At 46.9% G+C, this 19851-nt stretch overlaps 2 protein-coding genes across 13 annotated transcripts in view; one reads left to right on the top strand and one right to left on the bottom strand.

The window, feature by feature from the left end:
* The window catches only part of ZNF541 (zinc finger protein 541), a 126077-nt gene that overhangs the window by 93932 nt on the left and 12294 nt on the right, over positions 1–19851 (top strand). For all 12 annotated transcript variants that reach the window (XR_013230898.1, XR_013230897.1, XM_077336507.1 and 9 more), the window contains one exon: positions 19146–19221. Coding sequence is in view for 10 of the 12 variants with exons in the window: in XM_077336507.1 (XP_077192622.1) it covers positions 19146–19221 (76 nt within the window). In the remaining 2 variants the exon portion in view is untranslated. The remainder of the gene's footprint in view (positions 1–19145; positions 19222–19851) is intronic.
* LOC143837069 (E3 SUMO-protein ligase ZBED1-like) overlaps positions 16694–19851 on the bottom strand; it is a 42612-nt gene continuing 39454 nt past the window's right edge. Inside the window, exon 2 of the transcript XR_013230900.1 lies at positions 16694–17007. The gene's annotated coding sequence lies outside the window, so the exon portion shown is untranslated. The remainder of the gene's footprint in view (positions 17008–19851) is intronic.

Consider the following 19851-nt stretch of genomic DNA (forward strand, 5'->3'; position numbering starts at 1 on the left):
TTTTGGACCTGAGAGGTCTCAATGAGTTTATACGGGTACAACCCTTTCATATGCTCTCTTTAAGTGAACTCCTACCCCTCTTGAATGGGGAATTGTGGTTTGCCAAAGTAGACCTGAGGGATGCGTATTTCCACATCTCTATTCACGCATCTTGCACAAGGTTTTTACGGTTCTATGCAGCAGGTTTGCACTACGAATACACTGTGCTCCCTTTTGGCATGGTCTCAGCTCCCAGAATATTCACAAAGGTTACGAATGCCATAGTTGCACACCTTCGCACACAAGGGGTTTTACTTTACCCTTACCTGGATGACTGGTTGCTGATGGGCCATTCTCAAGGAGAGGTTGAGACCGCTTTGGCGGCCTCATTAAATCTGCTACAAATCTTGGGCTTTAACATCAACTTAGACAAATCTTGCCTAACGCAGTCCCTAGAGTTTATAGATGCTCTTTTGGATGGCGGTAGAAATATGATGTTTCTCCCATCAGACAGAACACGCCATATTTCTGCCTAAGGAGAGCTCACCAGGAAAGTGAGACACCAGTTGGTGCTCCAGGTTCAAACTCTATTAGGGCACATGGCTTCTACCGCAGCCGTTACCCCATATGCACAACTGCACATGAGGCCCCTTCAATTGTGGTTCTTATCTGTGTGCAAGCCTCATATTGTTAGTAAATGGAAGCGCTTCTCAGTTCCACGATCAGTTCTCCGATCCCTTTTGTGGTGGGCTAACCCTATGAACCTGAGGAGAGGAATTCCCTTAGGGACTCATGAAGCAGACTTGATTTTGTATACTGATGCATCTCTCCAAGGTTGGGGAGCACATTGTGAAACACATTCTGTTGCTGGTAAATGGTCATATAGGGAGAAATCACTGCATATCAACCTTTTAGAGCTACGGGCAATTAAGTATGCTCTTTTCTCCTTCACAGATATTCTGGAAGGAAAGTGGGTGCTGATCACTACCGACAACGTAGCCGCTGTCTACTATATTCGGAAGCAAGGAGGCACAAGGTCCAGGGCCTTGTGCTAGGAGGCAATCAGAATATGGAATTGGGCAAACAAAAACAAAACAATTTTGACAGCAGCGCATATAGCGGGCGAACACAACACATGGGCAGATGCCTTAAGCAGACACGTGAATGCCCTGCAAGAATGGTCCCTGAACTCCCATTACCTTGCAGCAATTTTTCAAGCATGGGGGACACCAGAAATAGATCTTTTTGCCACAGCAAAAAGCACCAAGTGCCCTCAATATTGCACAAGAAGTGGAATAGGCCCGAATTCCCTAGGGGACGTGTTCCTCTTCCGTTGGGAAAAATTCCTTTTTTATGCCTTCCCTCCCTTCGGGTTAGTAGGCCGGGTGGTGTCAAAGTTCATAGCAGACAAAACACGATGCATACTGATAGCACCGTTTTGGCCACAAAAAATGTGGTTTCCCACACTCTATCACCTAACGCACGGCAGGTTCATTCACCTTCCAGACAGCGGCAATCTCCTCTGATGGGGCCAGTTTCTCCACCCCAACCCTCAACCTCTGCAACTTACAGCTTGGTTGGTGCAACCTCACCCAACGTATCCGTAGAATTCATTTTAGAATCTGCAAGAAAACCTTCCACTCGTAGATCTTACTCTTCTAAGTGGAAAAGATTTGAACATTGGTGTGATTCCGTGAACTGCAATCCACATAGTTGTAACCTTGGTAATATTCTGTCTTACTTGACCTCCTTAAAGGAGTCTGGCCTGGCCAATTCCTCAATTAAGGTTCACCTGGCTGCTATTTCGGCCTCTCATGAGTTTGTGGATGGCAAACCTGTTTCTTCACATCCTAAGTTTTGTATGTTTTTAAAGGGTTTGAAGAATTTGTTTCCCCCAGTTACTGCTGTAATCCCTCTATGGAGTTTGTCCTCTGTTCTTTCTGTGCTTACCCATAAACCTTTTGAACCGATGGCAACAACAGACTTGTCTTTTTTATCATACAAGATAGCCTTTTTGATTGCGATAACATCAGCTCGTAGAACGGGGGAGCTGGCAGCATTGTCGGTGGAACCACCCTTTTTGCAAATTTTTGCAGATAATTTTAACGTCCTAGCATGGCGTTTTTACCAAAGGTAGTGTCTAAATTCCACCTGGGACAATCATTGGTGTTACCTGTTTTTTTTCCAGAGCCAACGTCTCTGTTCGAAAGATAAATGCATTCCTTGGACGTTCGTAGAGCAGTTCTTTTTTATTTAGAAAGAACAAAAGACTTTAGAAAAGACAAATCATTTTTTATCTGCTTTAAGGACATCAACAAAGGTAAAGCAGCATCTTCACAGACTGTATCCAGATGGATTGTGCAAACAATCAGACATGCATACAGACTTTCAAAACTTGACTGTCCTTTGAAACTCACTGCACATTCCACGAGAGCCCATGCTACATCAGCAGCATTTACAGCAGGGCTCCCTGTGTCAGACATCTGCAGGGTAGGCACCGGTCACAACCAAGCACTTCCGTGAGACATTACTCCCTGGATGTCGACTCAACCAAGGAGACGGCGGTTGGGAAAGCGGTTTTAAGATCAGTACTCCGCACATAGCCCACCTCATCTCCTAAGTAAGTGATCTTGTTAGTCTCCCATGTGGGACTGCACAGAACCCACGAAGATGAAAACAGGGTTGCACTTACCTGTAACTGTTGTTCATCGAATGGTGTTCTGTGCAGTCACACAACCCTCCCTCCATCACTGCAGGGCCGCTACGTATTGATCGTAATGTGCGGCAAAGGGAAGGACTGAGGGAAGAGTGCTGGCTCCTCCCACATCACGTGACTTTGGGCGGGAAAGTCACTCTGTGAGGGGAGGGGTGAGCACTCTTGGGAGACTTTTGAGCATTAATTCATATCTTCGAAGCAGGCCTGCGATTCCGCAGAACCCATGTGTGACTGCACAGAACACCACTTGATGAACAACAGTTACAGGTAAGTGCAACCCTGTTTTCATTTTCTGTCTTGTGATGCAGTCCCACATTGGGACTGCGAATATGTAGGCTGGTCATGGAGGTGCTTTGTAAGCTCCTATAGGAGATACTCCAGCCCCGACACGGTGCGCATGTGTGTGGTTTCCCGCCTAGGGCAATTTTCAAGAAGTGCTCCCGTCATGGAGGTAAAATGTCACACGCGTAAATGCCCTTTGTGTCTTGGTGAAGTGCATGATGTTGGCACTTGCCAAACTTGATAAAATTTATGCCTAAGGCTTGATCACACAGATCCTCATGCCTGAAAGTAGCCCTTTGGGAAAGTAGCCTTATCTACCACCACCACCCATCAGTTTTTGAGCGAAACTCAGGCACTGTCCATCTGTTCTACTGCGTTGGTTCCTACTTCGGTTCCGGTCCGCCCCGACAAAAGATTGGCGCCAACTACCCCGTTTCTGGCCCCAGTCTGTTCCGAGGCTAATGCAGAGGGAAACAAGAAATCTTACTCCACTGAACCTTCATTTAAGAAACCGAAGACTGGGATCAACCTTGACACTGAGATCCCAGTCTGGCTTTGAGGTCTCTGGCAGCCAAGGCTCCTCCAACTTCTGCTGAGCTGCTGACTCAGTGTATGCCTTCCCCTGTTCTGGCAACGGCCAACTCAATCCCATGCTGAAAGGCATCAATCCTTCACTTAGAGCACTAACCAGCCATCTGGGACTCTGAATCTCAGGTGTCCTATGGCAGTGGTCCCCAACTTTTTACGGGCTGGGGACCAGGGGGGGAGAGGGAGGCGCCAGCGCTCTGGCGGACACAAAAGCACAGGTGCGGTAGCTCTGCACCTGGGAGTTTGCGCCCACTGCCACCCGCGCCTCCCCCCCCCCACAGCGCAGCGCTTGCTGCACCGAGCCCCAAAGCATCTAATTCCTCCCCAAGATAGGACCAAGGTAGAAGATTTACCTTTTGAGAAAGATGCATTTTTTGCCATGACGAAGAAGAGCAGACAAATGGCCCACCCATTTAGCTCCTCCCCAGCTTCAACTTACCAGCCTCAGAGATTTCATCAGAGCCAACAGGACTTCACAACCCCCCTTTTCAGACCCCAGGATCAGATGCAACCACCTTCCATCCCTACCTGCAGTTTAACCAGAAGCGTCAAGCTTCTAGATCCAAGGGACAGCAACCTACGGAAAGGGATCAACCTCCCCAAAAAACAGAGGCTCTCTGTCCCGATTCAGAACGCACAGGATAACTTTTGGGACGATTTAGCCCCTTTGTTTCTGGTTGGTCCTTGATAATGATGGATTCCTGTGTTCTTTCTGTTGATTCTAAAAGTTACCATTTGAAGTTTTCTATGGTCCCCCCCTTCAAGGATTGCTGCCTTGATGTGGCAAAGGGGCTTGCGTAGCTCAATGAAGCTACGAGCTATACCCTGCAGGGCCACCCATGATGGACAGGTCATAGCTGAGAACTCTGACAAAAGGTGATCCACTGGAGAAGGAAATGGCAAACCACTCCAGTATGCCATGAAAACTCTATGGACAGTACCAAAAGGCAAAATGATATGACGCCAGAAGATGACCCCCTCAGGTCGGATGGTGTCCAATATGCTACTGGGGATGAGCGGACAGCTAGTACGAGTAGCACCAGAATGAATGAAGCGACTGGGCCAAAGCCAAAAGGACACTCAGTCGTGGAGGGAACTGGTGGTGAAAAGACAGTCCAGTGCTGTAAAGCAGGGGTAGTCAACCTGTGGTCCATGGTCTACAATTCCCATGAGCCCCTGCCAGCGTTTGCTGTAAAGACTTTTATTCCATAGGAACCTGGAACTTCAGATCCATGAATCAAGGCAAGCTGGACATGGTCAAACAAGAGATAACAAGACTGAACATTGACATTTTAGGAATCAGTGAACTCAAATGGACAGGAATGGGTGAATTTAATTCATATTACCATCAGATATACTAGTGTGGGAAAGAATCTTTTAGAAGAAATGGAGTAGCCTTCATCATCATAATCAATAAAAGAGTAGGAAAATCAGTATTGGGGTACAATCCCCAAAATGACAGAATGATCTCAGTTCGAATCCAAAGCAAAGCATTCAACATCACAGTAATCTACGTCTATGTCCCAACCACTGCTGCTGAAGTTGACCAGTTCTATGAAGCCGTACAACACCTTCTAGAAGCAACACCAAAAAATGATGTGCTTATCATCATGGGGGATTGGAATGCTAAAGTAGGAAGCCAAAATTTAACCGAGATAACAGGCAAGTTTGACCTTGGAGTACAAAACGAATCAGGGCACAGGCTGGTAGAATTTTGTCAAGAGAATCCAATGGTCATAGCAAACACTCTTTTCCAACAACCCAAGAGACGACTCTATACATGGACAACACCAGACGGTCAACACAGAAATCAGATTGACTATGTGCTCTGCAGCCAAAGATGGAAAAGTTCTATACAGTTAGTAAAAACAAGACCAGGAGCTGATTGTGGGTTCAGATCATCAGCTTCTTGTTGCAAAATTTAGGCTCAAATTGAAGAAAGTAGGGAAAAGCACTAGGCCACTCAGGTATGAACTAAATCATATCCCTAATGAATATACAGTAGAGGTGACAAATAAATTTAAGGAATTAGATCTGATTGCCTGAAGAACTATGGACGGAGGTTCGCAACAAAGAAAAAGAAATGCAAGAAAGCAAAATGGCTGTCTGAGGAAGCTTTACAAATAGCTGAGGAGAGAAGGGACATGAAAGGCAAGATACACCCAACTGAATGCTGAAATCCAGAGAATAGCTAGAAGAGATAAGAATGTGCAAAAATAGAAGAAAACAATAGAATAGGGAGGACCAGAGATCTCTTCAAGAAAGTTGGAGATATGAAAAGAATGTTTAATGCAAAGATGGGTATTAAAGGACCAAAATGGTAGGGACCTAACAGAAGCAGAAGAGATTTTAAAAACGTGGCAAAATTATACAGAAGAATTATACAAGAGCGATCTTAACATCCCTGATAACTACGAGGGGGTAGTCACTGACCTGGAGCCAGACTTCTTGGAATGTGAAGTCAAATGGGTCTTAAGAAGTCTGAGCAACGATAAAGCTAGTGGAGGTGACAGCTTTTCCAGTTGAACTATTCAAAATCTTAAAAGACAATGCAGTAAAAGTGCTACACTCAATATGCCAGCAAATTTGAAAAACTCAACAGTGGCCACAGGATTGGAAAAGGTCAGTTTACATTCCAATCCCAAAGAAGGGCAATGCCGGAGAATGTTCAAACTACCGCACCATTGCACTCATTTCTCATGCTAGCAAAGTTATGCTGAAAGTCCTACAAGCTAGCTTCCAGCAATATGTGGACCGAGAACTTCCAGAAGTACAGGCAGGATTTCGAAGAGGCAGAGGAACTAGAGATCAAATTGCCAACATACGCTGGAGAAAGCTAGGATTTTCCAAAGAACATCTACTTCTGCTTCATTGACTATGCTAAAACCTTTGATTGTTTGGAGCACAACAAATTGTGGCAAGTTCTTAAAGAGATGGGAATACCAGAGCATCTTACCTGTCTCTTGAGAAACCTATATGGAGGTCAAGAAGCAACAGTGAGAACCGGTCATGGAATCACTGATTGGTTCAAAATTGAGAAAGGAGATCGGCCAGGCTGTATTCTGTCGCCTTGCCTATTTAACTTGTATGCGGAGCACATCATGAGAAAGGCGAGGTTAGAAGAATCACAAATTGGGATCAAGATTGCAGGGAGAAATAACAACCTCGGATATGGCAGAAAGCAAAGAGGAACTAAAGAGCCTTTTGATGCGGGTGAAGGAGGAGAGTATAAAACTTGGCTTGAAACTCAACATCAAGAAAACAAAGATCATGGCATCCAGCCCTCTCAATTCCTGGCAAATAGATGGGGAAGAAATGGAGATAGTGACAGATTTTATTTTCCTCGGCTCCAAGATCACTGCAGATGGGGACTGCAGCAAAGAAATTAAAAGACGCTTCGTCCTGGGGAGGAAAGCTAGGGCAAATCTAGACAGCATCCTAAAAAGCAGAGACATCACCCTGCCAAGTAAAGTGCGTCTATTCAAGGCAATGGTCTTCCCAGTTGCAATGTATGGCTGCGAAAGTTGGACCATAAGGAAGGCCGAGCGTCAACGAACTGAGGCTTTTGAACTCTGGTGCTGGAGAAGACGCTTGCGAGTCCCTTGGACTGCAAGGCGAACAAACCAGTCAGTCCTAGATGAGATCATCCCTAATTGCTCCTTAGAAGGCCAGATCCTGAAGATGAAACTCAAATACTTTGGCCACCTTATGAGACGGAAGGACTTCCTGGAGAAGAGCCTAATGCTGGGAGCGATTGAGGGCAAAAGAAGAAGGGGACGACAGAGAATGAGGTGGCTGGATGGAGTCACTGAAGCAGTTGGTGCAAACATAAATGGACTTCGAGGAATGGTAGAGGACAGGAAGGCCTGGAGGATCATTGTCCATGGGGTCGCAATGGGTTGGACATGACTTCACACTTAACAACAACAATGGTTCCGCCATGCTGCCTGAGCTCTGAGGCACACAACAATTGAGTTGAAAGGCCAGGTTTCTGACCTTCTCTTGAAAGGAGCAGTCAAAGAAGTCCTTGAGGCCCTCCATCTCTTCCATTCTAAGTTTTTCTTAGTTCAGAATAGGGAACTCCCAGTCTATACTGGACATTTAAATAAATATTTTTGTTTCAGGGCTTTATATGGTCTCTTTGCCCAATTTCATCGAATCTCTATCTTTAGGGAACTGGTTTGCAGTCCTTGATTTCAAAGATGCATACTTCCATATTTCAGTCCAACCCAGGGACAGGAAATATCTTCAGTTCCATCAGGGATCTAAGATTTTTCAATCTCACCTCCTAGATAGATATGATACTTCTCAAAGTTGCGTCTAGTACCGTCTAGGGTTGTGGAGTTCATTGAGGCTACGTTGGACTTCCTTTGAGGGAGAGCCTTCTTTCTCTGACCTTAAGAACAATGGTTCAGTCCCTTCTTAGGAACTGTTGGAGACCTGCCCTTTGCCTCCAGCATGGCCTGTGCTTCATGGCATCTATAACAATGCTGGTGCCCTATGCCCGCCTTGTGAGAGCCAGTTTGGTGTAGTGGTTAGGAGTGCGGACTTCTAATCTGGCATGCCATGTTCGATTCTGCGCTCCCCCACATGCAACCAGCTGGGTGACCTTGGGCTCGCCACGGTGCTCATAAAACTGTTCTGACCGGGCAGTGATATCAGGGCTCTCTCAGCCTCACCCACCTCACAGGGTGTCTGTTGTGGGGAGAGGAATGGGAAGGCGTATGTAAGCTGCTTTGAGCCTCCTTTGGGTAGGAAAAGCGGCATATAAGAACCATCTCTTCTTCTTATTCTTCTATTTCTGTACAGGGTTATTGGTCATCACATGAGAGAGAACTTCATATTAATCTCCTAAAACTGCATACAGTTCATCTAGCCTGAACTGCATTGTCAGATATGTTGCATGGCAGGAAGGTCCTATTCCAAATCAACAATACTTCTGCAATGTTCTACCTAAGCAAATGGAGAAACATCATGTTCAGCCTATGCTGAGGCAGCTGTATTGCCTGCCAATTGGCTTCTGGATCAGGTTCAAAATTTTGGTTCTTACCTTTAAGGCCATCCGTGGCCTGGGCCCCGCTTATCTGAGGGAGCACTTGTCTCCTGCAGGGCTCTCTGCTCAGCAGGTATGAATCTGCTGGTGTTCCTTGGCCACCAGGAAGCTCAACTGGCCTCGACCAAGGCCAGGGTCTTTTCGGTTCTGGCCCCGACTTGGTGAAATGAGCTCCTGGAAGACCTGAGGGCCCTGACAGAACTGTCAACGGTCTGCAGGGCCTTCAAGATGGAGCTTTTCAGCCAGGCATTTGGTTGAGGCTAGGGCAGGAAGATTGGGCCCAATAGAGGCCTGTAGAGACATTGCTTTTGACAACTGGGCATGGATTCTTCTCCTGAGGGTGATTGTGGCTATTGGGATTGATTGGGGAAGGGTTTTTTTTAAAGATTGTTTTCCCACCATCGAGATATGCTTGAGATTCAGTGTTGTTTTATTATATCGTATTATATTTTAATTTTACTGTAAACTGCCATGAGCTGGATTGGCTTTGGGAGTGGCGGGGATAAATCTAAATTTAAAAAAAATCCTGGCGCCTGTGCAAAGAAGCCATCCAGACTTGGGAGATGACACGTCCTCTGTCCATAGATCTTAGAACCATATTTTATTTATTTATTTAGATTTTTATACCGCCCTTCCCTATGGCTCTGGGCGGTTTACATAAAACATTTTGAAACATTTACATAGAACACTCTCAAAATCAATATAACAATATAACAATAACAATAACATACCAACTAGAACAGTACTTTAACAATAACTTTTGACACTCCCTCAGTAGGTTCGGTCCCTCAGTCTGGGGGGGGGGGGGGGACTTGTAGATGTTATGGGTCAGTCGGTCTCAACAAATGCCTGGTGGAAGAGCTCCCTTTTGCAGGCCCTGCGGAATTGTGGAAGTTCTGATAGGGCCCTGATGTCTTCGGGGAGCTCATTCCACCAGGTGGAGCCCAGGACTGAAAAGGCCCTTGTTGAGGTTCGACGTGCCACGATGGACATGGGTCTAGAGGGCAAGTGGTTGGCCTCATTGTTGCTAGCATCCTGTCCACTTCATCTAATGAGAGTGAAGTAACTCATTGTTCTTTCCAAAGACGGCCAAGGAGCCTCCAGTTCACTTTCTGTGTCCAAAGTTGGAGGGAGGTCATTCTAATGAGTCGAGATTTTGTTTGCGAAGTGACTTGCAAATGCTTCACAGCTAATTTCCAATTGGCTATTGTTTTGGCACCCTTCATTGAGGGTGGTGAGAGATTGGACTACCCTAAATAGTTGTGCTGGGCGTGAGTGCGCAGATGCGATGCTAGTCAAGTAAAAGTTGCGTTTCACTGATTTCACCACCATCTCATAGGCTCTTAACTGCGTTTTATAAGATGCTCTCAATTCTTTGTCACGAGTCTTCCTCCAAACTCGCTTTAGTCATCTCAGTTCCCGTTTCTTCTCGCGGAGCTACTCGGTGTACTATGGGGCCAGACGGGGACGGAGAGGACGCCTGGGAGCTATCTCATCAATGGTGGCCAGCAATCTGTTGTGTCAGTCACTGACAAATCCATCTAGAGAAGTGCCGGGAGGCATTGGTCCCGCAGAGCATTCAGGAATCCAATCGGATCCATAAGCCTCCATGGGCGAGCTGAAATGTGCTCGGCGCCCAACTGAGGGGGAGGTGGCAGCCTAAGCCAGGTCTTTAGGGTATAGTAGTCCAACCATGGCACAGCAATAGCTGTGACCGGATCCACGCTCAGCCCTGCACTGAAAATCAGATCCGGGTGTGGCCTGCCTGGTGGGTAGGGCCAACAACAAATTGTAAGAGCCATAATGTTGCCATGGCTGACATCAAATTCAGCCAATTGCCACAGGACGGACATTAAAGTCCTCCAGGATTAATAATCTAGGGAACTGTAATGTCCAGGCAGCCACCGCCTCTAGCAGGGCTGGCAGGTCATCTAGAGGTGCATTGGGCGTGCGATACACCAGTCAGATGGCCATGCTCTCGGTTGTGCCCCTCCTGCGACTTTTGAATGTGCAGGCAGACAGTCTAAGCAAGATTTTTGCTCCAGTTTACAAGTGGTCCCCGAGTCACACTTACTTATTTTTCAACAATGGGGATTCCCACAGATGGATCTTTTCACTACCCCTGTCAAGGCAAAAGCTCGGATTTTCTGCTCCATGGGGGGCAGAGGTCAGGGTTCCATCGGGGACGTATTCCAGTTCAGGTGGAATGGGACATTGTTTTACACTTTCTCCATTAGTACTACTTCCCAGAGTACTGCACAAGATGCAGGTGGACAACTCCACCACAAGCCTCATAGCCCCAGCCTGGCCTCACCAGTGTTGATTCTCCTTCCTACTACAGTTATAAGGGGCACACAGATCACATTTCCAGACACTGGATCTAGTGATCTAGTCACATTTCAATCCCCTCCTTTCCTAGAGGTTCAATCTCACAGTTTGGCTGATACATTGGGATCTGCCTCTTTATCCCAGGGGATGAAGGAGATTCTTTTACAGTCTAGGAGAGCATCGTCTAGGTATGCCTGTGGGCTGAAGTGGGCCAGGTTTGAGGGGTGGGCCCATACTCAAAACCATTGCCTGTTCTTGTGCCCTCTTCGCGTTGTCTTAGACTACCTCCTTTCCTTGGCCAAGGGAGGATTTGCAGTTTCCTCTGTTCATTCCCACTTAGCAGCTCTGGCTGTGTTCCATGAGTAAGCACATTTCCTGAAATGTTTCTACCCCCACCCCAGTCTTACTCCCCAATAGTCACTCTTTGTAGTTCTCTGATGGCTTCTCCTTTTGAGTCATGGCATTTTGTTCCATTGAGTTTTTTAGCTATGAAAACAGCCTTTCTGGTCATAATTATTTCAGGCATGCATGTTAGTGAAATAGGAGCCCTTCATGAGGACGCTCCATTTTTGCAGTTTTTCCCTTGAAGGTTATACAACTCCCTAGCCCTGAGTTCTTACCCAGGATGGTTTCTAGGTTCTACCTCTCCCAGGAGATCACTCTACAAGTTTTCTTCCCCGTAACCTATTCAATTGCTCACTGGATGGTTTCCGCTATTAAAGCTTCATACTCCAGAGCCACTCTTCCTTGCCCATTGGGCATTCGAGCACACTAAGTGATTCTCAACCTTCCTAATGCTGCAACCCTTTAATACTGTTCCTCATGTTGTGGTGACCCCCAACTGTAAAATTATGCAAGTGTTCTTTCACAGAAATTAAACTAAAACTGACAAATGGCATGAGGATCCATTGTTCATGATGGTATATAAATTGTGTTTTTTATGGGGTTTCTCAGTTCAGTTCATCTTCGTGGTTTCTGTGCAGTCACACATGGGTTCTGCGAAGATCGCAGGCCTGCCACGGAGAATTAACTAGCCAGCTCAAAGCAAAAAAAGGCTCCCAAGAGTGCTCACCCCTCCCCTCACAGAGTGACTTTCCCGCCCAAAGTCACGTGATGTGGGAGGAGTTAGCACTCTCCCCTCAGTCCTTTCTTTGCCGCTGCGGAGGAAGGATCCTCTTATGCCTGGGTGAGGGGCACCTGACGTCTAACTGCCCCTCCTGTAAAAGACTTACACCTAAAACCAGGGATGAGAGGGCAGGAAGATTAAAGGCTGCTTTATGGGAGAAATCTCTCAGGCCTTCTGAGGCACCTGGGCCTTCTACTTCTGGAGTTCCCCCCTCTAACATTGAGGTGGTGGAGAAACAAAGGGCTTCTTCTGAACCGCCTAAGAAAAAGAAGAAAAGGGCTGTGGTTCCTTCTCGTGGACATTCCCCTTCTATTTCTAAGAAAAAATCCAGAAGGGTGATTTCTCCCTCGCCATCGCCCACGCGACCGGCATCAAGGGGCCGTTCACAAGGCCGAGAGCCTACACCGGCGACGATAGATTGAGCTTCTAATGTTTCGCCGCCGCGTGCTTCGTCGACGCCGAGAGTGGTGCCCCCTCTTGTGGACGAGCCGTTAATCGCTGATCAGGGCTCTGGTTCAGCGTCACGTCCGAGGTCGGCTTCTCAGCATCGTTCTGCCACGCCACCTAGTGGTCGACGTCGTAGGTCGGTGTCCGTCGTTGAGGAGGCGGGTCCATCTTCGAGCAATGTTCAACGCTCGCCGCCGACCCTGAGCCGCCAGCGCTTACCCTCGTCTGATGACGACGAGGCGGTGTGGTCAAGACGCCGCCGAAGATTATCGTCGTCGGAGTCATCCACCGAGTCCTGGGTCCCGATGCTGGTTCCAGCCTCTTGGCGCCGCTGGGGCAAGGACGCTCCGACTTCGATGAGAGAACTCCCTCCTGCTTCGGCCGGGCGGCGTCGGCGTCGTAATTCTCTGTCTCCGGCCCCGTCGTCGACGAAGGGATCTTTCGACGGCGAAGACCCTCATCGACGCCGAAGATCTTTGTCACCGGCTGTGACTTCGGTCCCGACCCTTTCCGTTGTCGATGACAGTCGACGTCGACAACGGAGGTCGGAAAGAACAATTGACATTGATTCTGTCTATGATTCCTTGTCTGAAGCTGATGATGTGATATTACCTTCACCGTCTGATGTAGTTGGAGATTCTGTATCCAGGTCTCCAACTGATGATAACAAACCATATGCCCAGCAAGTCATAAGGATGGCTAATGCATTAAGTCTCCAATACAGGGTGAACATGGAGAAGTCTGAAGACCCTCTTATGGAGTTTTTATATTCCGCAGAGGGTGGTCCTGTGGCCCTTCCCTTAATTAGAGGGGTCACAGAGGTTCTTGATCGGGCTTGGCAGAATCCTGCCTCAGCCTCCCCATCTGCCAAAAAGATTGAGCATCTATACAAGGTGCAGGATGAGGGCTGTTCATTTTTATTTAATCACCCTAAAGCATCTGCCGTTTTTTCGGCAGTGCTCCCTGGAAAAGGCAAACCTGACCAACATTCCGCTCCTCTTGATAAAGACGGAAGACGGATGGATGCTTTTGGGAGAAAAATATACTCTTCTTCCACTATGGGAGTTAGAGTTTCTAACCTGCAGACTCTAATGAGTCGGTATCAGGCGGTACTATGGGAGAAACTAGAACCCTTTTTAGCAGGGCTCCCCGAAGACCAAAAGTCATTTGTACAGGCTTTGGTCACGGAAGGTAAAGATCTGGCAAAGCAACAGGTCAAAACGGCAAGGCACTCAGTAGATTGCTTGGGGAGAATCATGGGTACAGCCGTAGTAATGCGCAGACACTCATGGTTAAAAAATTCAACCCTCTCCACAGATATTAAATCTGCCCTGGAGGACCTTCCGTTTGAGGGAGAAGACCTGTTTAGCAGTAGAACTGATGAGGTTCTCGAGAAAATGAGAAAATATCGCTTACAGGCGAGATCCTTAGGAATAGGGGCTTCCTCGTCTGGTCAATCAAAACCTAAACGATGGGGTCGCCCGTTTTATCGCCCTCGGCCTTTCAGGCCTTTCAGGCAATTTGATTCTACACCCCAAGAATTCTCCCCTCCTCCCCGTTTTCAGGAGAACCGTAGGAGAGGTGGGGGACGTAACCGTCAGAATGGGTCTGACAGGGATAATAGGGTCCGACAGACCCAATCACAATGACTGCCACAGCAGTCCGTCACAGTTGGCGGGCTTTTTGGCAATTTACATGGTTGGTACGGTATTACACCTAATGCTTGGGTCCTTTCTATAATAAAGAATGGTTATTATTTGGAGTTCCTGAGTGTTCCCGACTTTAATACTCCATGTACCCATTGGGATTCACGTTCACCTGACATTCTGTCAGAGGTGGCTGATCTTATAGACAAAGAAGCAGTGCAGTGCTTGGGTCCTGCGCCCACCACGCAAGGGTTTTACTCCAAATACTTCCTTGTAGACAAGAAGGATGGAGGGAAACAACCTATTTTAGACCTACGGGCACTGAACGTGTTTATTAAGGTCAAACGTTTTCGTATGCTGTCCCTAGCTGAATTGATTCCTCTTTTATCAAAAAATTTATGGTTCGCCAAAGTGGATCTCAAAGATGCATATTTTCATATTATGATTAATGCATCCTGTACGAGATTTCTCAGATTTTATGTGGGGGGTAATCACTATGAATTTAAAGTGCTCCCGTTTGGCTTGGCATCTGCCCCACGAGTATTCACTAAAGTCACTAACGTGGTAATAGCATACCTCAGAAAGCTGGGTATCCAGGTTTATCCGTATCTTGATGACTGGCTTTTAGTTGGGCACTCTGCAGAAGATCTTTCAACTTCTGTGTCTACCTCTCTCCAGCTATTACATACCTTGGGTTTTAATGTGAACTACAAGAAATCCATTCTTACTCCAAAGCGCGCTTTAGAGTTCATTGGTGCATGGCTGGATGGTGAGAATGGGATGGTATACCTACCCCCAGCTAGGGTCGATAAGATTTCAGCCTTGGCATTAAAATCTACCAAAGTCAGATCCAGGTCTGTTCATGAAATACAGACCTTGTTAGGACATATGTCATCCACCACTGCTGTCACACCGTTTGCTAGACTAAAAATGAGACCCTTGCAGCTATGGTTTTTGTCAATCTGTAAACCACATGCAGTCAGCAGTTGGAAACATTTCACATTACCCCGTTCGGTTTCCCGATCTCTCAAATGGTGGACCGTCCCTTCAAATTTAGCTACAGGGGTACCTTTTGGGTTGCAACAAGAGGATTTACTCCTTTATACAGACGCCTCTCTGGACGGTTGGGGGGCTCATTGCCTCCAGCATGCCACTAGTGGTCGCTGGGGTGAGGCAGAAAATTTTTTACATATCAATATTTTGGAATTGCGAGCCATAAGACATGCTCTTTCTTTCTTTGCAGACCTGTTTACGGGAAAACATGTTCTGGTAGCATCGGACAATATGGCAGCAGTTTTTTTACATAAAAGAACAGGGAGGCACCAAGTCCAAAAGACTATGCCGAGAAGCGACAAGGATTTGGGACTGGGCTGTGTCCAATCGAACAACCTTGTCTGCCATTCACATTGCCGGGTCACTGAACACATGGGCAGACGCATTGAGCAGGGATGTAAACATGGTTCAGGAGTGGTCTCTCAACCCATCCTGTATAAACCCCATTTTTCATCAGTGGGGGCAACCAACAGTGGATTTGTTTGCAACTCATCAAAACACAAAGTGCACTCAATTTTATTCCAGGGGAGGAATAGATCCCGCCTCACTGGGAGATGCCTTCCTCCATTGTTGGAAGGGATCCCTTTTTTATGCCTTCCCTCCGTTCGGATTAATAAACAGGATGGTGACCAAGTTGGTAGCAGACGACACTCAATGCATCTGTGTCACGCCCTTTTGGATGCAAAAGACATGGTTCCCCACTCTCTTCCGATTGGCCAAAGGGAGGTATCTGCACCTACCGACCCAGGAAGATCTCCTGACTTGGGGAGAGCACCTGCACCCAAACCCCCAACCCCTCCACCTGACGGTCTGGAGGGTAGGTTTGTAGAAGACTTGAGAGTAGACCAGATTTTGGAAGCCGCCCGCAGACCTTCCACTCGCCGCTCCTATGCTGCGAAGTGGGACAAGTTTGGGAAATGGGCAACAGAGTCTAATAGAGTTGCTAACTCCTGCCCTTTACCGGTCATTTTTTCTTATTTAGTTAAGTTGAAAGATAGAGGACTATCCAATTCTTCTATTAAAGTACACCTAGCGGCTATTTCCGCTTCTCATGAAATGGTCGACGGTAAAACTGTTTTTGCTCATCCTTTAACTACAAAGTTTTTGAAAGGTTTAAAGAATGTGTTCCCACCTAATGTTCCTGTAATCCCACAATGGAGTCTATCCCTTGTTTTATCTTGTTTGACTCATAAACCTTTTGAACCTCTGGCAAAGTCGGATTTGTCTTTTTTATCATTCAAAGTTGCATTTTTGGTTGCAATAACCTCAGCACGTAGAGTGGGGGAACTCGCGGCACTATCTTCTGAGCCTCCATTTTTACAAATTTTTCCTGACAAAATTGTACTACGTCCTAGTGTCTCTTTCCTTCCAAAGGTAGTTTCCAAGTTCCACATGGGACAATCTTTGGTCCTCCCGATGTTTTTCCCACAACCCACCTCTCAATTTGAAACACACATGCATACACTGGACGTTCGCAGAGCCATACTTTTTTATTTGGACAGAACCAAGGACTTTAGACAAGATAAGTCTCTTTTTATCTGTTGCCGGGGTGCGAGAAAAGGTAAAGCTGCATCTGCGCAAACCATTTCAAGATGGATTGTACAAGCAATTTCTCTGGCATACAAAGCTTCTGGCTTAGACTGTCCGCTCGGGATTAAAGCGCACTCCACACGGGCACAAGCATCATCTGCAGCGTTTGAGGCTAACCTCCCGATGAGTGACATTTGCAGGGCAGCGACATGGTCAACGCCTGGCACCTTTATACGCCACTACTCCATTGACGTTGACTCTGGAAAAGATGCAGCAGTGGGAAAAGCGGTGTTAAGATCAATAATCCGCTAGTAGCCCACCCCAACTCCTTTGCTGTGTCATCTTGTTAATCTCCCATGTGGGACTGCACAGAAACCACGAAGATGAAAACAGGGTTGCACTTACCTGTAACTGTTGTTCATCGAGTGGTCTTCTGTGCAGTCACACAACCCTCCCTCCATCCCCGCTGGGCCGCTACTTATTGATACCCCGCTGAGCGGCAAGGGGAAAGGACTGAGGGGAGAGTGCTAACTCCTCCCACATCACGTGACTTTGGGCGGGAAAGTCACTCTGTGAGGGGAGGGGTGAGCACTCTTGGGAGCCTTTTTTTGCTTTGAGCTAGCTAGTTAATTCTCCGTGGCAGGCCTGCAATCTTCGCAGAACCCATGTGTGACTGCACAGAAGACCACTTGATGAACAACAGTTACAGGTAAGTGCAACCCTGTTTTCTTCCTCTTGTCCCACTATGCCGATCTTGCTCTTTTCCGCTGCTCTAAACAGGCAAACGCTCTATCGCGATCTACCCTGCAAGGCTGTTGTATGGATGGCGCCCTCCCCCCCCCCCCCGGCCAAGCTGCTTGCTCTGTCACAACCCCTGTGAAAGGATCGTTCGACCCCCAAAGGGGTCCCGACCCTCAGGCTGAGAACCACTGTACTATGGGATCTTTGGTAGCTTTCAGTATAATATCCTTTTGAAAGAAATCTGCAGAGCAGCTACCTGGGCAAGAGAAGAGACCTTCATTAAGCATTAGTCAGTAGACCTACAGGACAGGAGGGATTCTGAGTTCAGAAAGGTGGTTCTACAGTCCTTGTTTTCCTAGTGGGCTCACCCTACCTCCTGCTGTAATTGGCTCATGAAGGTCCCAGTGTGCATCGCAAGATGGAAAATGAAAGCTTGGTTACACAACTGTAACCATTGTTCATTGTGGTCTTGTGTGCAGACATACATTCCTTCCCTCCATCCCCGCTGTGAGCCTTTGTTCCTTTCTGATGTGACCATTGGTTCTGACAAAGCAGCTCATGGCAGCAGACCAGAACTGAGGGGAATGGGGGCGCTTAGCCCCTAGTCACGTGTGCATCGGGAAGGAAATGGCATACATGCGCACTGTGTTGGGGCTGGTGCACCCCCTACAAGAGCTTAGCTTGAAAAGCTTCTCTGTGGCCAGCCTATACATGCTCAGTCCCAGTGTGTGTCTGCCCACAAGACGTCAATGAACAACAGTTGCAGGTAAGTGCAACCAAGTGTTTTGTTTCTGTCAGTAAGAACTATGAAAGCTGGCAAAATTCAATCGAAATACATGTTGATTTATCTTTTAAATGTCTATCCTTTGCCATACTGATGGGTCTTGAACTTGTTTGTGATGTGTGATCGTTTTTATGTGTGACAATTCTTATGCTGTTTATGTCTAATGACTTTTTAAAATATATATACTCTGCTTTTTAATTGTAAACTGATTTTAAAAGGATTCTGATGAGGCAGCATATAAATAAATGGTTGAAGAATAAATATCTCATGCTGCCAGGTTTGCCAAATATCTCATGCTGCCAGGTTTGCCAAAAAACACACGACAGCTTTTATTTTTTTAAACTAATCTAGCACTCCTATGAGATGCCTTCTTTAAATTCCTGAATCTACAGGCATAATTCAGGCAACTAATCTCTTTAATCAGCTTTTCAAAAAGTTATAAGGGAAATTATATGTCGACAGCTGTCATATTCTGGCTGAGGGTACCTGCTGTTTATCATTGGGCCGTCACAGACAGTGGCATAGCAGCATGCATCCAAACCACAGGATCCATACTGCAGGCTGGCACAGTCCTTCGGTGCCAACATCGGCATATGATTGTCTTAGTCTCACCAGTCTGCACTCCTAGAGCCGTACAAACACATGGCAAGGAAGCAGAAGTCCTTTTTTTGCATCTTGCACAGGAGAAAAAGTTCCACCTCCAAAACGTTTCCCCTAGACTGCGGCAAGGATCCACCTAATGAGACCAGCTCTCTCCAAATGCCTTTAGTAGAAGTGTTCCCCCTCTACCTCACGCCACCAACCCTGAGTTTCTCCTTTTTATTTTTGTCCCTTGGAGAGAGTGCTAAGATGATTTTCTGAAACTGTTTCAGGAGGCGCTGGAAATGCTGTTACTTCAGGGACCACAGAAGCCCCCTTGCCATCCTCTCGCTAACTATCATTACTCAGGTAAGCCTCTAAAAATAAAGGGGAGGAGACAGGGCTTTAAAGACGCTAATATCAGTAATTGTTGGTGGGAAGTGCCATCATGATGCAGTCAGCTCATGGCAACCCTAGAGAGTTTTCAAGGCAAGAGACCTTCAGAGATGGCTTGCCACTGCCTGCCTCTGCATAGAACCCTGGTCTCTCATCCAAGTATTAACCAGGACTGACCCTGCTTAGCTTAATAAGATCAGGCTAGCCTGGGCTACCCAGGTCCCGGTATCACTAACTGTTATGCTCTCTATGAATTTTGCCAGTTGTGACATTGTAGCAGGAGTGTGTAAGAAGAGCTGTACGGCTATAATCCTAAACACACCTAGTAAGATGGTTCTATTGATATAAGGCTGACTTCTGAGTAAATATACTTAGGATTGAGTGCATAGGTTGTAGCCCTTCTGTTGCATATGTGGGGGTGCCACAGACCAGAGCTTAAGGTCCGAGGCAGGATCGAGATTCCTCAGTTATGATTGGCTGGTGCGTGGCCAGATCCTGACAGAGGACTCCAATCAGTTTAAAGTGAAAGTGACCAATAGCACACACTGGCAGGAACTTCCGATTGTCTGGGGTGAGTATATATTGAGGTCTTTTCTAGGGGTT

The sequence above is a fragment of the Paroedura picta genome, chromosome 5 (genome assembly GCF_049243985.1).
Source record: "Paroedura picta isolate Pp20150507F chromosome 5, Ppicta_v3.0, whole genome shotgun sequence".
NCBI classification, from domain to species: Eukaryota; Metazoa; Chordata; class Lepidosauria; order Squamata; family Gekkonidae; genus Paroedura; species Paroedura picta.